The following is a 22425-nucleotide window of genomic DNA, read 5'->3' as shown; positions in this document are numbered from 1 at the left end:
ATTCCCCCAAAACTCTTTATCAAGACTGAGGCCAGAATAAAATTGAGAATTAGAGAAGTGAGACAGTGCCCCTGTATGAGATTGGTAACCTTTCCTTTCATTTTATTTAATTGAGCTGAGTTAATTATTTTTAATTCTACTTGTACTTGAAAGGGCTTATTTTAAATTTCTTAATTTTTAAAATGAATTGATAGTTTTTTGTCAGGTATCGAGCATTCTGAATGCTTGTGAATATTGAGAATTTTTACAAAATAAAATCAATTACAATAAAGACAAATAACAGAAGACTCTCAAATCTGCCATTCACAAATGGAAAAACACTGCAATGTTCTGAATCTTTTTGATCAATTTGGACCTAGATTTCTAAGGAAGTTGGCTGCCCCAATCCCATTCTAGGTCAGAACAAGCTTCAAAGGTCAGATAATTGATAAGATCTGATGGCTCACCTGTCTGCAAATAGAAGAATCTGACAATATTTTATACAGCCATTAATAGTCAGTTTATGGAACAGGCTTCATTGGGAGTTAGTGAAAGTGGGTAGTACAGATCGAGTTACACCCTTATTCAAAATGCTTGAGACCAGACTTTTTTTTTGCTTTTTGGGTTTTTGTTTTGGATTTTGGAACCACAGTACCATCAGCAGAATACCTGAATCAGTGGTTATAATGGAAAATTCACATGAAATAATGTTTAGTACTTACCAATTAAAAACTTGATCTCTGCTTACAAAAGAAGACCACCTCTCTGCCACTGTCACCACCAGTACCCAACACCTCCCCTCTACTCCCACCAGTCCCCAACTACCCCTCTCCTGTTCGGGAGTCCAAGGACCCCACTCCTGCCCGGGAGCCTGAGGCACTGCACCTGAAGTTGAGAATGGAGTTGCAGTCACCGACTCCGGCTGCAGCCGATGTTGAAGAGTTGGACCGAGCTCCATTTGGCATCTTCCTGGCCAGAGCAAATATTTCATTTAAAAAAAACTGTTATTGTAATCAAACTGGCACCAACGGAGCGTCAGAGCCTCAGATGGGCAAGTCAGGAGTTGAATTTTTTTCCACTTGTGACATCATGTCAGCGCAAAAAAAAAAAATTCAGTTTTTGGATCTTTTCGGTTTTCAGATCTTCAGATAAGGGATACTCGACCTGCATTCATAAATTCAAGTCAAATCAGATAGATTTCTTTCAGAAAAGATTTTGGGACACAGTATGTAAGTAATTTGCGACATGACATGTTCACTTACGTATTTGTAAAAACACACAGAAATGCTGGAGAAACTCAGTCGGTCTTGCAATGTCCATTGGAGGTAAAGAGATATTACTGATGTTTCAGGTCTGAGCCCTTCTTCAAGGAAGAAGCATGCAAACATTCATGTTTCATTTATTCAGTATATTTGTACTCAAATGCTTGTGAGAAACAGATGGCTTTGAAGCTATTGTTTCCAAATTTCCCTCCACTTTTTATTGACATAATTTGTTCGAATCCAGCCAGCCATTCCATCATCTTTCCATCACCATCAAAATTAATTATTTATATTAAACTGTCAATTGCAACATACATAAAGTTGTGTTTACTGAGTCCAGTATGGCATGTGTGGGGATGAAAGGCACATTCCAAACATGTGGTTCCTGCTTTAAATATCATGCTTTGAAGGTGGTTTAGCATGTGAAAAACTCGCAATGAAACATCAATTTTCTGTGGTGGTCTGTTGAGTAATGTTAATGCACTCAGCAGAATGAATTAATCATAATGAATGCTAGGATTGTATATTGATACCATAATAATTATCTTTACGAGTAGAAATTTGATTCTGATTGAAGCCCTCGAGTAAATATCCAAATATTTAAGGTCATCATACTATTCCTTTGCAAAATAACTCTGGTGTCATCATATGATAACTATATTCCCTGACTCAGTCCATCAGTATTAATCTACATCAGTGCACACGTCTGTTACATATTTTCTTCTATTTTATGGCCAACTCTAAACAACCTTTCCTGAATGCTAACGTTTGACTCGATCTGTGACCTTTCACCTTCTCCACTCCAGCTGTGATCTTTCCCACGCATTTGACCCCACTTCAAGGCTCAACTTTCCCATTCATTCAACCCTATTTATTTGTAGTCTCTGTGCAGATCTACATTCGTCTTCATTATATGGTTTTGCTTCCCCATTTATCAATATTTTTAAGCAAGCTTTTCCTTTCCATATTTATTTTCTGTTGACTATCCAGCCACCTAATCGTAACTCTGGCATCACCTTTCATCTCATCTTCAGGTTAAAACTACATTTATGCCATCTGAGTAGGAATTAACTGACATGCTATTCAAATCTGTAATATATCAGAATTGCCTCGACCTTTAAATGTGGTGATACAATCTAGGATGGATGCTTCCTACCCTGATTTCTTAGATTATTTAAAATTTTGTCCTGACCTGTCCAAAATACAGAATATGCTTCCAACAGGAATTTTCTACCTAGAAAAGATCTTTGAATAGGAAGATCAATCTCAGATTGTCAAGGGCAGAGTCATCTGGTATCTGCTGTTAATCATGTGTAATGCCTGTGGTCAATACCAGCTATTCTCAACCTCTTTCTGACTATGGCCCTGTGGGACTTGCTCAGTGTGAAGCAGTCATATAACCATATAACCATTTACGGAGCGGAAACAGGCCACGTTGGCCTTTCGAGTCCGCACCGGTTCAATGATTTTGTGCGCCCTCTTCAGGCATTGGTCCCGGTAGATCTTCATTCAATAACGATGGACGAATTCAATGCAGGTGGAATCAGTCGTAGAAATGTTTGTGAAACGTGCAGTTCAATACTTCAGATCATCTATGCCAGCTAAAGATGTAAAAATAATATATAAGCAAGAACTAAAGAAGGGAAAGAAAAGGGAAGAAAGGAAGTAAGGGGGGGAAAAGAGGGTGAGCTTTGTTATATGTGAAGATAAAAGTCTTTTCTAGAGGGAGTTGGGTTGGAGAGAATAACAGTCACTGTGAAATGTTTAGTTGTTTTCTTCCATCCTACCAACTACATTAAAAACATTACAAATATTTTATGATTTCAGTCCGTGACCCCATTAAATGTGCTTTAGCCCCCATTGAGAATGGTTGAGAATGGCTGATCGGTACAATGGGTACTAACCTTTAATTGTATGTGCACAGATTTAGAGCATCAATCATGATATTTTGCAAAATTTTATGCCATGTTACATGTCAGTCCTAACCTCATCACAAATGTTTATTTTTCAGTGATTTGAATTTTTCTTTTCATTTGTAACATTTATGCTGTAAAGCAGTTTCTTCATTATTTATTCTCCCAAATATTGAATGTCCCAACATAGCGCCAAGGTACATAATCTGAAAGTATGACCACATGATCATTTCAAATATCTGTCTCCATTTCCAATCTGTTATTTTATCACTGGAGGCATCAATTATCAATATGAAATAAAATTGTCTCTACACAACTTGTTTGCTTCACTTAGTGAAGAACTGAAGCAGTACTCCCTTTTCCAATTACTTAGAAAATACAGTGCAGCACACAAAGGTGCTGGGGAAACTCAGCAGGTCATGCAGCATCAATAGGAAGTAAAAAAAGCAGTTGATGGTTCAGGCCTGAGCATTTCCTTAAGAGTACCGAAAATTACCTAGATCCCAGAACATAGAAAAATACAGCACAGTACAGGCTTTCAATGTTGCACCAATGCATATATTCCCTCCTAATAAAGAGAAAAAATCACTAAAGCCTCCCTACCCCATAACCCTATTTTTCTTTCATTCATGTATCTGTCTCTCTCTTTGGCTTGGCTTCGCGGACGAAGATTTTAATCATACCTGAGTTATGGAGGGGTAATGTCCACGTCAGCTGCAGGCTCGTTTGTAGCTGACAAGTCCGATGCGGGACAGGCAGACACAGTTGCAGCGGTTGCAATGGAAAATTGGTGGGTTGGGGTTGGGTGTTGGGTTTTTCCTCCTTTGCCTTTTGACAGTGAGGTGGGCTCTCCGGTCTTCTTCAAAGGTGGTTGCTGCCCGCCGAACTGTGAGGCGCCAAGATGCACGGTTTGAGGTGATATCAGCCCACTGGCGATGGTCAATGTGGCAGGCACCAAGAGCTTTCTTTAGGCAGTCTTTGTACCTCTTCTTTGGTGCACCTCTGTCTTCGGTGGCCAGTGGAGAGCTTGCCATATAGCACGATCTTGGGAAGGCGATGGTCCTCCATTCTGGAGACGTGACCTACCCAGAGCAGTTTGATCTTCAGCAGTGTGGATTCGATGCTGTCGGCCTCTGCCATCTCGAGTACTTCGATGTGGGAGATGAAGCCGCTCCAATGAATGTTGAGGATGGAGCGGAGACAATGCTGGTGGAAGCGTTCTAGGAGCCATAGGTGATGCCGGTAAAGGACCCATGATTCGGAGCCGAACAGGAGTGTGGGTATGACAACGGCTCTGTAAACGCTAATCTTTGTGAGGTTTTTCAGTTGGTTGTTTTTCCAGACTCTTTTTTGTAGTCTTCCAAAAGCGCTATTTGCCTTGGCGAGTCTGTTGTCTATCTCGTTGTCGATCCTTGCATCCGATGAAATGGTGCAGCCGAGATAGGTAAACTGGTTGACCGTTTTGAGTTTTGTGTGCCCGATAGAGATGTGGGGGGGCTGGTAGTCATGATGGGGAGCTGGCTGATGGAGGACCTCAGTATCTGTCTAAGAATCTCTTAAATCTCTTAAAGGCCCCCACTGTTTCAGCATCCACAATTATCCCTGGCAAGGCATTCCAGGCACCCACAACTCTCTCTTTAAAATAAAAAATCCCTGATATCTCCCCTAAACTTGCCTCCCTTAACTTTGCACATATGTCCTCTGGTGTTTGCTGATCCTGACCTGGGAAACAGGTGCTGGCTGTCCACCCTATCTATGCCTCTCATAATCTTGTAAACATCTATCAAGTCACCTCTCATCCTTCTACGTTCAAAGAAAAAAGTCCAAGCTCTGCTAACCTTGCCTCATGACTTGTTTCCCAATTCAGGCAACAATACTGGTAAACCTCCTCTGTAACCTCCTCTGTACCCTTGGCTATAGCTTCCACATCCTTCCTATAATGAGGTGATCAGAACTGAACACAGTAAGTGTGGTCTTACCAGAGATTTGTAGAGTTGCAACATGACCTCTCAGTCCCCCTATTAATGAAACCCAGAATCCCATTGGGCTTCTTAACTATCCTATCAACCTATACAATGACCTTGAGGGATGTATAGATTTGAACCTCAAGACCCCTCTGTTCATCCACACTCTTAAGTAACCGACCATTAACCCTGTACTCAGCCTTCTGGTTTGTCCTTCCAAAATGCATCACCTTACACTTATCCGCATTGAAATCTATCTGCCACTTTTCTGACCAACACTGTATCCTGTCTTTATCCTCTTGTACCTTTTGACAACCTTCAGCTCCATTCACAACTCATCCAACCTTTGTGTCATCTGCAATCTTACTGATCCATCCTTCTGCCTCTTCATCCAGGTCATTTATAAAAATCACAAAGAGCATTTGTCCCAAAACAGATCCTTGCTGCACTTCACTAGTCACTGACCTCCAGGCAGAAATACTTTCCTTCTTCTTCCACTCTCTCCTTTCTTCCAACAAGCTAATTTTTTTAAAATTCCACACTGCCAAGGTTCCACTGATCCCATGCCTCATGACTTTCTGGATGAGTCTCTAATGGGGGACCTTGTAAAATGCCTTGCTAAATTCCATGTAGACCTCATCTACCACCCTATCCTCGTCAATTTCTTTTGTTACCTCCTCAAAAAACTCATTTATACTCATGAGGCACGACCTTCCCTTCACAAAGCCATTCTGACTATCCTTGAGTAGATGGGACTATAAAAACGCTTGACTTTCCCTTCACAAAGTCATGCTGACTATCCTTGAGTAGACTGAGGGATAGAAGGAGGGGAAAGAGTTGAAGTACAGACAAAGAGGTAAGAGGTAACAGATGGATACAAGCAGGAGGATAGAAAAGAAAGAAGCTGAGAAATTATAGGTGAGAAGGCAGAAGGCTAGTAAGGGTAGCACTCTGATAGGAGAATGACAGGAAGGGAGCTGAAGGAAGAGATCAGTGGGATGAGGGAAAAGGGAAACTGGAGGAGGGGGTTAACGGAAAATAGAAAAGTCGATATTGATGCAAACTGGTTGGAGACTGCAGAGACGCAATATAGGGTCTTCCTCCAATTTGCAGATGACCTGAACTTGGCTGTCCATGAGGCCATGGACAGACATCTCCTTGTGGCAATGGTGTGTGGAATTGAAGTGGTTAGCTACTGGGTGGTCAAGTCTTTCCACAATCCTCCATTAATCTTACCAAATAATTTTCTTATAAAGTTTTGACTTTAAGAATGCAACTAAATGTGAGAGTTAATATGCTTGGAATCAAATATCTTGAAACATCTGTTTAATCCAACAATATTACCAGACATAAGATGTATCATGATTCTCTACTAATTCGTTGTCAAAGTTAATTCAGTTCCAACCATAAGATTACTGTTTTCCCTAAAAATGTGTGGTGCCTTTAGGAGAGTGAATTCAAGGAAAGCATCCAGCCCGGATAGAGAACCTGGCCAAGTATTAAAAATCTATGTTGACCAACTTAACAATGTATTCACAGATATCTTCAATATTTCACTCCAGCGGGGTATGGTGCCCCATCTGTTTCAAACAGGGGGTCCATCATACCAGTGCCCAAGAAGAGTGTAGTAACCTGCCTTAATGACTATTGCGCAGGAGCACTTAGATCAACAACGATGTTGAAGCATATCAGATCCTGTCTTTACGGTGACATGGATACGTTCCAGTTTGCCTATTGTAGCAACAAGTCTATGACAGATGCCATATCACTGGCTCCACACAAAGCCCTGGACAGCAGTGATGCATACATCAGGATGCTCTTTATCAACTACAGTTTGGCATTTAACATCATCATCTCCTCAAAACTGATCAGCAAACTCCAAGACCTGGAACTTAGCACCCCACTGTGTAATAATGGATTTTCTCACCTCCAAACCACATCCTGTGAGGATTGGTAAGAACACCTCCTCCACAATCTCCATCAGTAATAGAGCACCACAGGGCTGGATTCATTGCCCCCTGCTCTACTCACTTTACACCTACAACTGTGTGGCTTGTTACGACAAAAACACCATCTACAAATTGGCAGACGATACCATGGTAAAGGGTTGTATAAAGAAAGATGATGAGTCAGCATACAGGAGGGAGATTGAAAACATGGATGAATGGTGTACCAACAACAACCTTGTACTTAATGTCACCAAAACTGAGAAGCTGATTGTTGACTTCAGGAAGGGAAGCCCAGAGATGTACAATCCAGTGATCACTGAGGGAATCAGGTGTGGAGAGGGTGAGCAAATTTAAATTCTTGAGAGACACAATCTTAAAGGATCTTACCTGGACCCAACACACTAATGGCATCATGTAAAAAACACGTCAACCCTGACAAATTTCTACAGATGGAAAGCATGCTGGCTGGCTGCATCACAGTCTGGTATGGGCAAACCAATACCTCTGAGCATAAAGTCCTCCAAAAGGAAATGGACACAGCCCAGGACATCACAAGCAAAACTCTCCTCACTATCGAGAACATCAACAGGGAAAGCTGCCACCAGAGAGCAGCAGCAATCATCAAGGATCCACACCACCCAGCACACGCTCTATTCTCACTGCTTACAGCAGGAAAGAGGTATAGGTACCAAATAACTTGCACCATCAAGTTCAAGAACAGCTACTACGCCTCTGCCATCAGATTTCTCAACAACAAACTCAATCAGGAACATTTAAGGATTCTTGTTCACTTTATTTTTTTTTAAATTTTCTCTGTATTGCACAGTCAGTTTGTTACATTTGTTGTGTTTACAGTTATTTTATTTGTTTACGTATGTACGCTGTGTACAGTTTTTTTTTGCACTACCATTAAGTATTTATTCTGCCTCACCTGCAGAAAAAATAATCTCAGGGTTGTGTGTGATGTCATGTAGGTATGCTGACAAGAAATCTGAAAACATTTTTAGGTCTCATCAGTGAACAACCTGATGAGATACCTATATAGTGTTACGGAGTCCAGAGGACCCCCAAAACCAGCAGCAATAGATATGCACCACAACACAGGGTTACTTAAACAAAAGTTGTTTTTAATTATATTTGAACAAGAAAACAGAATTAAATTTTAACTTATTACTTAACCTACCTAATTACTTCTTCTTTGGCTTGGCTTCGCGGACGAAGATTTATGGAGGGGTAATGTCCACGTCAGCTGCAGGCTTGTTTGTGGCTGACAAGTCCGATGCGGGACAGGCAGACACGGTTACAGCGGTTGCAAGGGAAAATTGGTGGGTTGGGGTTGGGTGTTGGGTTTTTCCTCCTTTGTCTTTTGTCAGTGAGGTGGGCTCTGCGGTCTTCTTCAAAGGAGGTTGCTGCCCGCCGAACTGTGAGGCGCCAAGATGCACGGTTGGAGGCGAAATCAGCCCACTGGTGGTGGTCAATGTGGCAGGCACCAAGAGCTTTCTTTAGGCAGTCTTTGTACCTCTTCTTTGGTGCACCTCTGTCTCGGTGGCCAGTGGAGAGCTCGCCATATAACACGATCTTGGGAAGGCGATGGACCTCCATTCTGGAGACGTGACCTACCCAGCGCAGTTTGATCTTCAGCAGCGTGGATTCGATGCTGTCGGCCTCTGCCACCTCGAGTACTTCGATGTTGGAGATGAAGTCGCTCCAATGAATGTTGAGGATGGAGCAGAGACAACGCTGGTGGAAGCGCTCTAGAAGCCGTAGGTGATGCCGGTAAAGGGCCCATGATTCGGAGCCGAACAGGAGTGTGGGTATGACAATGGCTCTGTAAACGCTAATTTTTGTGAGGTTTTTCAGTTGGTTGTTTTTCCAGACTCTTTTGTGTAGTCTTCCAAAGGCGCTATTTGCCTTGGCGAGTCTGTTGTCTATCTCGTTGTCGATCCTTGCATCTGGTGAAATGGTGCAGCCGAGATAGGTAAACTGGTTGACCGTTTTGAGTTTTGTGTGCCCGATGGAGATGTGGGGGGGCTGGTAGTCATGGTGGGGAGCTGGCTAATGGAGGACCTCAGTTTTCTTCAGGCTGACTTCCAGGCCAAACATTTTGGCAGTTTCCGCAAAACTAATTACTTAATCCCCCCTCTAATACAAGCGCAAATGTGTGTAATGTATATTTAAGATTAGAAAAGTTCTTTGTCTAATGTCACTGGTTGCAGGCAATTCTTGTACTGTGCACAGAAGTTAGCATTAACAAAGTTCACCAGTCTTTGGTTCTTAACAGGCAAATGGTTACCACTCAGGAGGATTCTTGCTGGTTTTCAGAGAGAGATTCCTTTTCCAGGACATCCACAACTGATTCCTTCTCAATCAGTCTTACTGACGAAATTTGCCCCCTTCAGGGTTCTCCAGATGATCCTCTTTCTTTCAGGTCACCTTTCAGATCTCCAGTCTTCTCCTTTGACCAGACAGCCTTCCAAAGTTTGCCAGCTTTGTCCTTCTGGAAATAATTTCTGTAACTCCTCTCTCTCTGTTTTGCACCCTTCCTCTCTAAGAGCAAAACTCTTCTCCCCTGCCTGCAAAGATCACATCCTCTCCCAGGCAAGCTGCTATCGATATTTTGTTGCCTCCTGCAAAAAGCATTCTGCAAAAGTCCAGCAAATATTCTGTGTTTTAAAATGTGTGTGTGAAAGCTGCTCTAACAATTCCTCCCAAACCACCTCTAAATACTCTCTCACCATAGTCATTCAACTTCTTGAGTAGGATGGACTCATGACCGAACGTTAGTAATGAGCTCCATCTTCTTATCATTGGCCACACTGTCTACATCATCTACTCAATTGAACAGTGAGTAGTTGCTTTCCCTTTGATTAATGCCTCATTGCCTGATCTTGTGAGTCTTTCACTACCTTCATGTTATCAAGACTAATCGAAAAATTAAAATTAAAATTAAATGGTGTAGCTTGTGACGCATTAAGCCTTGTCTTATGAGCCTTCACGCTTATTACATAGAGAACTTCCATACGGTCCATAAAATTTGAGCAAAAGCATTTCTGTTTTTTGTGAAGAAAATTCATTATGGATTTATAAAATTAGATTTTTAGGACTAAAGATTATGTAATTAATTGTACAGACCTCTTTTGACCATGTTGAACAAAAAGTAAGATTTTTAAAGTGTTTTAGATTGTGTATATTAAAAGTTCATTGCCTATTCCGATATATTTCTTGAGTGCATTGATTAGCAACTTCTAGATTTCCACATTAAAGTTTTGTGCTATAACTTTGGAAGCAGCTAATGTAATTTTATACTTCATTTGCCAGATGCATCCCACTTTCTCAACACTTACTTTATGAACCCTTTGTCTCTTTCTTACTATTTGCTTTTTTTTTCCACCTTTCTATTATCAGCACATTTGGTTACCATACACTGAGTTCCTTAATCAAGTCAGTGATATAAATTGTAATTGTATGAATACCAAGCAGTGATCCTTGTGACACTCCACTAGTTACAGCTTGCAAACCTGGAAATTACCAATTTATCTTGGTTTGATATTCACATTCCCACATCCACACCCATGTATCATGAATTCTTATCTTTAAAGTAACATTTAAAGTGGCATTGTATTGGATACCTTTTGAAAATCAAATAAACAGGTTCCACTTCATCCATCCTGCTCATTAGGTCCTTCATGAAATGTAATGAATTTGTCAAAGGCAATTTCCCTTTCATTAAGTGAAAATAAAAAAAACTCCCGATGGTGGAAATCGACAGTGGAAGACTGCATCTGAGGGAAGAGAAATGGAGTTGTCAAAAACTATGCGATTAAATAAAAGAGAATAAGCATAGAAAAAAATAATTTCTATGTTTATTCTATTTCATTAAACCAGTTTGACACTACTTGATTGTATTATAATTTTCCTTCAAAGAACTTCAAGTACTTCCTTAATAATGGAATCCACCTACCCAATGAAAATCCCAGCCTAAACAGCGTTTCCCCTTAACTATAATTATCCAGCTGTGGCAACATCCTCATCCATCTCTCTGATGCTATCACATCCTCTCTGTGGTGTGATGACCAGAAGTTTGCACAGTACACATCTGTTGCCTAACTCATATTTTATGCACTTTCACCAAGTCCTCCTTATTCTCCTGTTCTGTGCCTCTTCCAATAATAGCCAGTGTCCTGTGTGCCTTTTTATTCATCCTCCTCCCCTGCTTACTACCATAGAAATTTGTGAATATGCACTTTAGGATAATGACGACGTATCTATTCTGATGACAAAACTCCAAGCAGAGATGTTAACTCTGCTTCTCTGTCTCACCGGCTGAAGGTTTCCAGAAATGTTTTTTTTTAATCATTTATTGTGTGTTCCTTTGCCTTGTTTCCCCTTATATCCCTCTTTTCTGAATTGGACTACTTATCATGTTTTTTTTGCTCATCTAACCCTTATGAAATCTGGACAAGCCATCAGAATATTAGGCACAAACTCAAATTTTTAAACTTAGATATGGAGCACAGTAACAGGCCCTTCCAGCCCACAAGCCCATGCCACCTAAATACCCTAATTTACCTACAACCCCTTCAACCTTTTGGAGGGTGGGAAGAAACCAGAGCAAACCCATGAAGACACGGGGAGATCCTACAAATTCCTTACAGGCAGTTCTGGATTCAAACCTAGGTCTCTGATGTTGTAATAGCATTGTGTTAACCGCAACGCTAACCGAGTGGCCCATTTTGCAAAAGAATCCAACAGAATGCCATTCCCATCAGGTTTTCAGATTTCTGTGCTACAAGTGCCATTGTATTGTAAAATTTACCTTAAAGATATGTATAAAGGTCAATGGAGATCAAATGTAGTTTATATATCTTTCAGTTGCTGTTGTTATGTATTCATTAGGGAAACCCCTCTGGTCAGTTAATGATCAGAGAAAATATAAAACATTATTGTGCCTTTCAAAGTTGTCCCAGAAAACATGTCTTGCATTATTCTTCATGACTTCTGCATTTTTAATACTTTTTTTTGTCTTATTTGTTTTCTTCCTTTCTCACCTTAATTGAAGGCATTGATTCTTTCCTGCAATATTGTTTGCTGTTTCCTCTCAATGACGAGAGAGCATGGCTGACACTTCGTAATTCACAAAATTAGCAAAGACTAATGCATTTTCATAAAATCTGACAACCAAAAGCAAACCTGAATATAGGGTAAAAATATGCTCTTCCACTGAGGCTGCTCTGGGACCAGGCTTGTCACAATATAAGCTCCAAGCATATAGAGTCCTGCTGGGAATAGCATGTGTCTTGCTTGCAAAACTCATAGCCAAAATCAACAGTTGGAAACTGAGGGGGGCATGGTGGGGATTGTAAGTGGGGGAGGATTATAAAAATGAAAAGTTTGAAGATTTTCTTCAACTTTTTTAACAAAGCTGGATTGGTGTGGACATGCATTGGCTATTTTCCTATCAGTATGTGCCATTACAGTGGCATTAAATCATTTTGCTCACCCTTCCAAAAGTGGCAGGACATGAATTTTCATCTGTGATTTCTCACACTGTTACCAGTTCAGTGGAGGCCAGACTCCCAGAGGGAGGAAGGAAAAAAAAATCAGTTACTCTGTGGCATTATCGTATGTCCCTGGAGCTAGCTGTTGAGAATCATTGATTGTGGCATGGGAACTGATCTCTATTCCATTCTCTTTGCCTAAAAAAAGTGCCCAACTTTCAGAACTTAACATAATTTTTTTTATAAATTATGGTTCTGAAGTCAACATAAATGGAAGCTCAAAAATTCCAACTTGCCATAACTTGATTGCTGAAAAGATGCCAGCATATATTTTGGAAAAAAAAATTAAATACTGAAAATTTGAATCTAACTTGCATCCTGGCCATGCATGGCTTGAGGCATTTTTATTGTTCAACACAATGAGATAAAACTTTATACAATAGCAAAGCTGAGTGCCCCTTTGCAGTACGAGCAGGAAAAGGAAATGAGAAGCTGATCAAGTCCACATCCCTTTCGCACAAGGGCATTTGCGATGAACCCGTTGTGCAGAAAAACAAAATATTCTGATTAATTGGGGATACTGAGATAATAAAATTTTTGGATATGCAAGTTATTTGTTTATGACATGAGTTGTTTTGTGCCGAAGTGCTGGCAGTATATTTTGGTGATACAAAGTCACCTTCGTGTGAACATTGTTTTGCTTATTAGTTTGCAAATCTGGTGATAAGTGACTTGTCAGCAACTATTGTTACCAACAGCAGAAAGCTTGAAATGTTTAAGCTCAGCCAAAAGGAAGTTTGAAAACACTTTAAAACAGTTATGATTATCAACACAACATTGTGCGGCTTGCTTCCCATTGCCTCCACCCCGATAAAAACACCACCCAAAACAAGAAATGCCATTTGTAAAAAAAAAACTGCGATTTAATTTGACCCAGAATAACATAATCAAGAGAAACCATTTAGCATAAAAAGAAATTTGTCCCTTGAGTTTTCTCATATGTTCTACTGATTGATATGTAGATCATGCAGAGTGGAAAAAATGGATTAAATCCCACCAGCATTCCCTGTGAGAAATGTAGGTGTTTGTTGCTATGCTACATACTGTTATCTAGCAAAGGTTTCTGAAATCTAGGCAACAGAAAATTGGTTTCATTTAAGGATTAGTATTCTGCTATAAGTGCACTGTTGCAAATTTTCCAATTTGGGAAAAATGTGGCTCTCTTTTTCTTATCAGTTCAGCAAAACCATTAATTGTTGCAGCTTTCAAGGGTTCTATCAGTCTCCGATCAAAACAGTTGGTGCATTTTACCTTCCAAGGAAGTGTATACTGAGCCAGATGGAGCAACAAAAATGTAGGAGCTGGCGAAAGTCATAATTGAAACAGGCGACTGCTGTGCTACAGACAGGAAATAAAAGGAAGACTGGCTTTTCTATGGATTAAATTAGATGTTTCAGATTCAGACAGTATCAGGAAAAGAAGACTTATGTTATAAAAGGTAACAGTAAGTTCATTCCATTGAACCCCCACTGACATGTGTTCTGTTGAACTCTCACCGCAATATACTGGTTCGCTTAAAATTGACTGCGGAATCTGTCTTACAGACAAACAAACCAGTTCAGTTGAATTACTGTTTTGGGGACATAAAATTAACTGCAAGAACTCTTGAATGTTAATGGTTGACAAAGCATTTAAAAGGAAAAGCTGAGGCCTAAATGCAAAGCTGTTGAAATATTCCTCCTTATTCAGCAGGAAAGTTTAACTGCATTAGCATTGATATTTTTCTTATTCTTCCACACCATACATACTCGGATATATAAAGTTTGAAAAAATGAATATCATAACAAGGTTGGAATATGAGCCAATGTTCTTGTTGTGATGTTACTTTAATAGTAATAAAGGTGTTTTCATTTCTATTGTTCCAATTTCTTAGTTCAGAATTTTGAAACAAATGCACCAAACCAGACATAGCAAAATTGTAAATTTATCATTTGATCTTACTTGTAGATTTCTCATATTCATCACATGAATGTGTGGGTTTTCTCCAGGGGCTCCAGTTTCCTCCCACCATTCAAAAGCATACTGGGCGTGTAAATTGGCAGAATGGACTTGTGGGCAGAACAGACTCGTGGGCTGAAATGAGCTGTTACATTTTTTATTCAGAAATTTTCAAATATGCTGTTTTGTACATGTTATTAAAGAGCTGTGCTGTTTTATTTTACTTGAAACAAAAAGCTTTGCAGCACCCAGTTATGCAAATTAAACTAGAGGAGCTCCATGCATTTGATAAACCACAAATTCCTGTGAAAGTTGTTGAGACAAATGCCATTCTGATTTTTGTGGTGTTGTAATCCATTTTCTGAACTAATTTATTTAGAAGTTGCAGAGTTAGCTTCAATAGAATGTTTTTAACCACAATTATTTCCTCATCTTTTGCAGCAGATGTAAAGGCACATTGAGCATATTTGTGGGTATTATGTTTGAACTGAGCCAATTCTCCTCTTCCTCCTCACCCACAACCAGTAAACCAGAATGACTGCCGTCTTTGAAAATTATGGAGATTTATTTTAAGACTCGGATTAATTAAAAACATATTATGCTCAATTAACTATCTTTCATTATTCCTAAACAGCATGTCATAATAAAGCATATTTTCTCTTCTGTCGGATCCATCCAAAATGGCTTTCATTCTCACAGAATACTGTGAAAACAAGCCATTTAATACAGTCATCTTTAAAAAAAAGACAATGAAAGTAAAGACTTGCAATTTTTCCCACCTTTTGCAACCTCAGGGCTTCCCAACATACTTCACAGCCAATTAACTGTTTTTTTTAAGAAATGAAGTCGTTATTATAATATCGGAAAACAACAGCCAATCTGCAGACTGGGAAATCCTACAAACAGCAATAAGATTAATAACCCAGATAATCTCTTTATAAGATGATATAACAATGGAATGACAGGTCCACCAGGTACTGTGAAGAATTCCTTGGTATTTTTCAAATAATACAAAGGGAGTGTTATGCCCATCTATGATGGCATACAAAGCCTTGTTTAATAGCACGTCTGAAAAAAGGCAGAGAACAATATGCTTCAATACAGAAGTGATAGAAATTTGATTAGTTCCAAGAAATTAACGTAATTTTAAAAAATATTAATGATAGATACAACACATTTCAAGGTTCTTCCTGTCCATGCAGGCCATGCTGCCTAATTACACCTAATTAACCTAACAACCCCATCTGTTTTGGGAGGGTGGGAGAAAATCAGAGCACCTGGATAAAACCCACTCAGGTCATCGGGAGAACATGCAAACTCCTTACAGAGAGTAGCAGATTTGAACCAGGATCTCTGGTGCTGCAATAATGTGCTAACTGGTATGGTAATAGTGCTGCTCTAATTTCAATGGTACATTTACAGAATCACCAGATAAATTACAGTATCGAAGGAGATTATTTGGTCCTTTGAGACAGTGTCAGCTCTATACAAGAGGAATCTATTTTTTCCCAAAGCTCCTGCCCTTTCCCCATAGCCCTACAATATTATTTTCCTTTGTTATACTCATCCAATTCTCTTTAGAATATCATGGAAATCCATATCTTTAATATACTAAAGGAAAATTTGCGAACAGTTTCCAGGACATTGCTGTGTAACATGCCTTCTAACGTGGCTTTGTCAAACTTCAGATGCTTATCATGTAAGCAGGGCAATGTATATCAATGTATCTTTGGCTTGGCTTCGCGGACGAAGATTTATGGAGGGGTAATGTCCACGTCAGCTGCAGGCTCGTTTGTGGCTGACAAGTCCGATGCAGGACAGGCAGACACGGTTGCAGCGGTTGCAAGGGTGTTGGGTTTTTCCTTTGTCTTTTGTCAGTGAGGAGGGCTCTGCGGTCTTCTTCAAAGGAGGTTGCTGCCCGCCAAACTGTGAGGCGCCAAGATGCACGGTTTGAGGCGATATCAGCCCACTGGCGGTGGTCAATGGGGCAGGCACCAAGAGCTTTCTTTAGACAGTCCTTGTACCTCTTCTTTGGTGCACCTCTGTCTCGGTGGCCAGTGGAGAGCTCGCCATATAACATGATCTTGGGAAGGCGATGGTCCTCCATTCTGGAGACGTGACCTACCCAGCGCAGTTGGATTTTCAGCAGCGTGGATTCGATGCTGTCGGCCTCTGCCATCTCGAGTACTTCGATGTTGGAGATGAAGTCGCTCCAATGAATGTTGAGGATGCCCATGAAAAGGATGAGTAACAGAATGTCCTATTTAATAGGGGCTTTGTAAACTTAAGAGGCAAAATGATTTTATTTTTAAAGTAATATAAAGTAAACAACGTTAATAATTTTAATCTGCTATGTCATGTAATAATTAGCACGCTCCTTCCTACCAGATAGTTCAAGATATCCTCAAATTGATAGTTTCATTTGCATTTGAAGTGCACATTTTTTTAAAATATATTTTCATTCGAACTTGCTTTTTTTATTGCTAAAAAATACATTTTTAAAACATTCCTTTTCAATTTTGCCATGATACATATGTTCCCCTGGATGAGAAATATGGTCCCAGAACACACCCTTTCCCATTCTATTACTAGATGGCCACTATGACGTGTGTTCACGGGATGTTTTTTCTGGCAAAATTCCCTCCTAACTATTCTTGTAGAGATACAAGAATATAATTTTAGGTTATGAATCTATTACTGGAATATTCAATACATGCCGTACAGCACCATTTTGTACTATTAATTATAGCTTATTGCATTTCAACATTTCTGCCAAGTATCCTCTATAACCATGCAGAATAAAAATAGGTATCAATTGTGTGTATCTTATGTTCTCAAGTTATTCTCATGTACTTTATGATCAATTCATCAATATTGAATTGCATTTTGTGGTGTTCAGGTAGAAAAAGGAATGTGGGCAGAACATCAGAAGAACACTGACCTTTGGCCTTGTCTCTGCAGCTTTATGTGGAATCTTTTAAATATGTGATCTGAGAACTACCTCTTGAACTTGTGCACCCTATTGGGGGAGATTTTCTGAATGACAGGTGGTCAAATGGCTAATGGCAAATTAACTGCACACCTCCAAAAGCCAATGGGACGGTAAATGTTTGGAGATACTTGCCCGATGCAGAGTAACAGTGGTCAGGGCAGCTGAGGAGAAAGGAAGAGGACTTTTTAAAGAAGGATGACTTTTAGATAGTTCTGGATGAAGAATTGGGTTTTTCTCTGCCTGACTCTTAAGAAATGCCCTGGATTAAAGTGCATCTTCAAAATAATGAGATGATAGGTCTTCATCTTGTCCTAGCCTCCTCCTGTAATTGAGAAACACAACATTTACAAAGTACACGTCAGAATTATAAATCATCAGAATCATGTCACTTGTCTCAGCAATCTGTGAGTCCTGACACAGCACAATTTCCAGAATCACACCATGTAATGATACTTAAGGATTAAGCTTTACTTCATGGTACGTAGAAATGTTCCTGTATGTGAGAGTAATTGTGAGCTATTACCTCCAGTTGTTTCAATGTTCAACTGAAAGCTTAAACAAGTGATTGTACTTGCAATTTATCTGAACCTAAAACTTTCCAGTTCAGGCAAGAGCCAAACATGTACATGTAATAGGAAAAAGGATTCTGTTTTCCTTAGAGTCAGTTGGATTTTTTTTGTATTGAAGATGAGCCTATCAATGGTGATTTTTTTTCTTTGGTTTAAATCTGCTACGAAGACAAAATAATTGAAGAACTTGTACAATTTGCAACATACACAATTGAACAGGTCATTTTTCTGCTGCACACTAGTGGATAATTTTACCCTTCTTTACTCATCTGCTGCCAAATAAAAACTGCAAAGTCATATCCATTTTCTTCAACTCCATTTTTTTCCCCATCCAGTCCCTCCCTATCAAAATCAGTGATATTTCACATGCCCTCCATCACTTCAACAGCCTGCATTCTCCATACCGAAGGCTTCCATGCCCTTTGTTTCTTCCTTTACAGCAGATCCAACCAATCTCTCTCCAGCACCACCCTCTGGCTGGCAGAGCTTGTACTAAATAACTTCTCCTTTGACTCATTGCACTTCCTCTAAGTCAAAGGGGTAGCCATGAGTACCTGCATGGGCCACAGGTGCGCCTGCCTTTTTGTTGGTTTCATGGAGTAACCCATGCTACAAGCCAACACAGGCAAGGATCCTCAACTCTTCCTCCTCTTCATTGACAACTACTTTGGTGCTACCCCATACACACAAAGATGAGCTCATCAACATTATACACCTTGCTGCCATCTTCCACCCTGACCTCAAATTCACTTGGTCAATCTCCACCAACACTCTCCCTTTTCTTGATCTCTGTTTCCATTTCAAGAGACAAGCTCTCAACAAACATTTTCTATAAACCAAGCAAGTCCCGCAGCTATCTTGACTACATCTCTTCACTCCATGTCCACTGTAAGGATTCCATTCCTTTCTCACAAATCCTCTGTCTCCATCACTTCTGCTCCCAGGATGAGGTCTTCATGCCAGATCATCCAAGATGACCATCTTCTTCAAAACACATGGCTCCACTCCTAGCATCAACTCAGCCCTCACCCTCATATCCTCCATTACCCACACATCTATCCTGGCTCTTCTGCCCCCATGTGCAACAAGGACAGGATACCCCTTCTCCTCGCCTACCACTCACCCTCATCCAAAATGTTATTCTCCGCCAGTTCTGCCATCTACTACGTGATCCCACCACCAGGCACATCTTTCTACCTTCCACAGGGACTGCTCCCTCCATGGCTCTCTCGTCCACTCCTCCCTTTTCACCATCATTCCCTTGGCACCTATTCCTGAGATCACATGAAGTGCTACACTTGCGCCCACACCTCCTCTCTCTCACTGCCATTTGGAGTCACAAACAGTCCTTCCAAGTGAAACAATACTTTGCTTGTGAATCTACAGGAGTCATCTACTATATCTGGTGCCCATTGTGGTCTCCTGTACATAAGAGAGACTGGACACTGAATGGGAGATCGCTTTGTTGAGTGCCTCGGCTCTGTTCACCGCAAAATCTCCCAGTGGCTACCCATTTCAAACACCTGCCCCATTTCCCATGCTGACCTGTCTGCCCATGATCTTATGCACTGACCCACTGAAACCACCTACAAATTGGAGGAATAATACCTCATATTTGGTCTCAGCCCCCTCCAAGCAGATAGCAATGATATTCATCTCCAGTTTCCGTTAGCAACCTCTCCCCTCCCCCATCTCTCTGTAGATCTACTTTCCTCCAGCTCTCTCTGTCTCTCTCTTTGCTTGTTCCTCTGTCTCCTTTCCTCAAACTTTGCATTCACAGAGGCACCCTCTCCCCCCAGCAATTCTCTCCTCTCCTGTCCTCCTATCCATGTCCAATATCGCATTTTATCTCTTGATCTGTGCTCCTCCCCCTGACCTTTCTTTCTTTTTCCCCAGCCTTTTAATTTAGGCAAATGCCTGCTTTTTCCTCATACCTTGAAAAAGGCCTCAGGCCTGAAGTGTTGGTTATATACCTTTATCTCCTGTGGATGCTGCCGAGTTACTCCAACGTTTTTTTGTGTTTTTACTACAGTCTAAAGATTTTTTTGTTTCACTTAACTTTCTGTTCATTTACTTTAACTATAAATCTGACCATCCTCTTTCCCTCCCTTGCTGATTTTGTCAATTTTTGTACTGGGAAATACTGTTTTAGTTTCACCTGACGTGAAAATAAAATTTTGCAGAAACAGAAGTTTTTGTTTCTTTATGTGGTTTGATCCGCAGTGGATTCAGCCCATAATAATGATGTATAATCTTGTAGTAATAAATGAACAGATAAAGTACTCAATTGTATCCTTCAGCCAGAAGCCACAGATTTTCTGCATGAAAAGCCACTGCTGTTGAGGTTATGCACGAGTGCAGTAGTTTATGAGTTTACTCCTGATTCAAGTAGTTTAATGTCTTATGTACTGCATGACAGATCTTTTGTATATTTTAAAAAAGTTGACAGTTATTAGTTTGGTGTTTGATTAATAATCAATGCAGAACACAATGAGAAAATGTAGAAATTATACGGGATAAAGAACTAGCAAACTTGGAAAATAAGTGCCCAAATAAACTTTGGGAGAAAGTGCTTTAAATATAATTTAAACAAACCTTGAAAACAATACAAGGGCAGTTTCTGCAGAGATTATCACTGTTGATTTAGAGGCACAAATATGTGAAAGATTCTTAGCAAATGCAAAAATAAAATCATCTATTATGGCAAAATAAGATGCAACATATGTTGCTCAGTTAGTATTGCAGTTGGCACAACACTATCACAGCACCAGTGACTCAGGTTCAAATCTGCAGCTGTCTGTCAGGAGGAGTGTGTATGTCCTTCCCATGACTGCATGACTTTCCTCCAGGTGCTCCAGTTTCCAGTTTATTTGCATGGTCCTTCTAGGGGAAAGCCAGAGATATAGTATATCTCTTTACCCTCTGAAACTGCAAACTTTCAAAAGTATGTCATCACATTTTTTTCCACATAGTTCTAAATCTATTTTGGTTGCCTCATGGAAGTTCTAAATCTATTTTGGTTGTCTCATGGAAGTCATCGGATCTTTTTCCTTAATTTATTATATATTTAGGATCCAAGTCCTCAATGCCAGTGTGTACTATCCATTCTTATTTATACTTGAGAGGAAATGGTGAGCCCCTTTCTTGAGCCACTTTCTTATACCACTGGTCACTCATTGCTAATAGAAATGAGTTGAACCTGATGACAATGAAGGATTTATGACATATTTCCAAGACAGAGTGGTATGCCTCCGAGAAGGAAATGTGGTGGTGTTCCTAAAGTCTTTGGTGAGAGAATTCATGAGTTTGGAAATTATAAGAGTAATTCACCTCTAGTGAATGTTGCAGATAGCCAACACTTCAATCACTGTGCATTATCAATGTGTGTTTCTGCTACAGGGGGATATTGAGGATGAGGATGGAAATGGGGCAGCACTCAAGCACATATCTTTGTACTGGATGGAATCAGGCTTCTGTGGAGCTGTAGTCATCCAAGCCGATGGAAAATATTTTATCATTCTCCTGATTTGTTCCTTTGAGCTAGTGGAAAAGTTTTCAAAAGAAAGGAGATGAGTCACTCACAGCAGGATACCTATCCTCTGACAATCCTTTTGGCTATAAAATCAAGAAAATTGCAGGACTGATTTTTCGAATGTGGATTTCAGACAAATAATCTTTACATGGTTTCACATATTTCTCGGTATATCTATTGTAAGACATTAAAGTATTTACAGTTTGAGAGCAGGTGATAAATAAATTATACTGGAAAGGGGAGACATTGGAGTAATGCAATGAAGGAGCACTAATAATATTGCTTCATATGAATTTATTTGGATGTACACAATGAAACTCTATGAAGTCATGATTCTCCTATCACTTTTTGATTGGTGCAAGTGATGCTGCAGTATAAATTTACAATCATTTTCTTTGTTATCTCATCAAATCAAGAATTTTACAGAGTAGGTCAAGATCAACACTATGAAAAAGCTATTTGACTGTGGTTACCATCAGAAATTATTTAGAACCAGTTTTCATTTTTTTTCCATCCTTATGGTCATTGAGGTCACTGAGTAATCATTAGGGGGAAGAAATGTTTTATTTTTAGTTTCCAACCCTGGGTCACAGGGACAATTAAACAGCATCATTATAGCAGACTCCCTCTACCTTTAAATCCATTGCAGACTGGGCAATTAATATAAAATGCCATATTGTATTGTTCCATTCCATAATGTTTAAAGGGACCATGACTCACCCATGTTCTTTGTGAGGAAAGGCAGGTTCCTTCAAATTCCTGGGTGCAA

The 22425-nt window shown here is 39.9% G+C and overlaps 1 protein-coding gene across 4 annotated transcripts in view; it reads left to right on the top strand.

Moving 5' to 3' along the window:
• The window catches only part of gmds (GDP-mannose 4,6-dehydratase), a 661071-nt gene that overhangs the window by 464965 nt on the left and 173681 nt on the right, over positions 1-22425 (top strand). Inside the window, exon 9 of one of the 4 annotated variants that reach the window (XM_069909816.1) lies at positions 21524-21712. The exons of the other annotated variants lie outside the window; for them this stretch is intronic. Within the exon in view, the coding sequence (XP_069765917.1) occupies positions 21524-21697 (174 nt within the window). The 3' untranslated portion in view covers positions 21698-21712. Of the gene's footprint in view, positions 1-21523; positions 21713-22425 lie in introns of those variants that run through there. 4 annotated transcript variants of the gene reach the window in all.

The sequence above is a fragment of the Narcine bancroftii genome, chromosome 1 (assembly GCF_036971445.1).
Source record: "Narcine bancroftii isolate sNarBan1 chromosome 1, sNarBan1.hap1, whole genome shotgun sequence".
In the NCBI taxonomy this organism is placed as follows: Eukaryota; Metazoa; Chordata; class Chondrichthyes; order Torpediniformes; family Narcinidae; genus Narcine; species Narcine bancroftii.
This window is presented reverse-complemented; position numbering and strand designations above follow the sequence as displayed.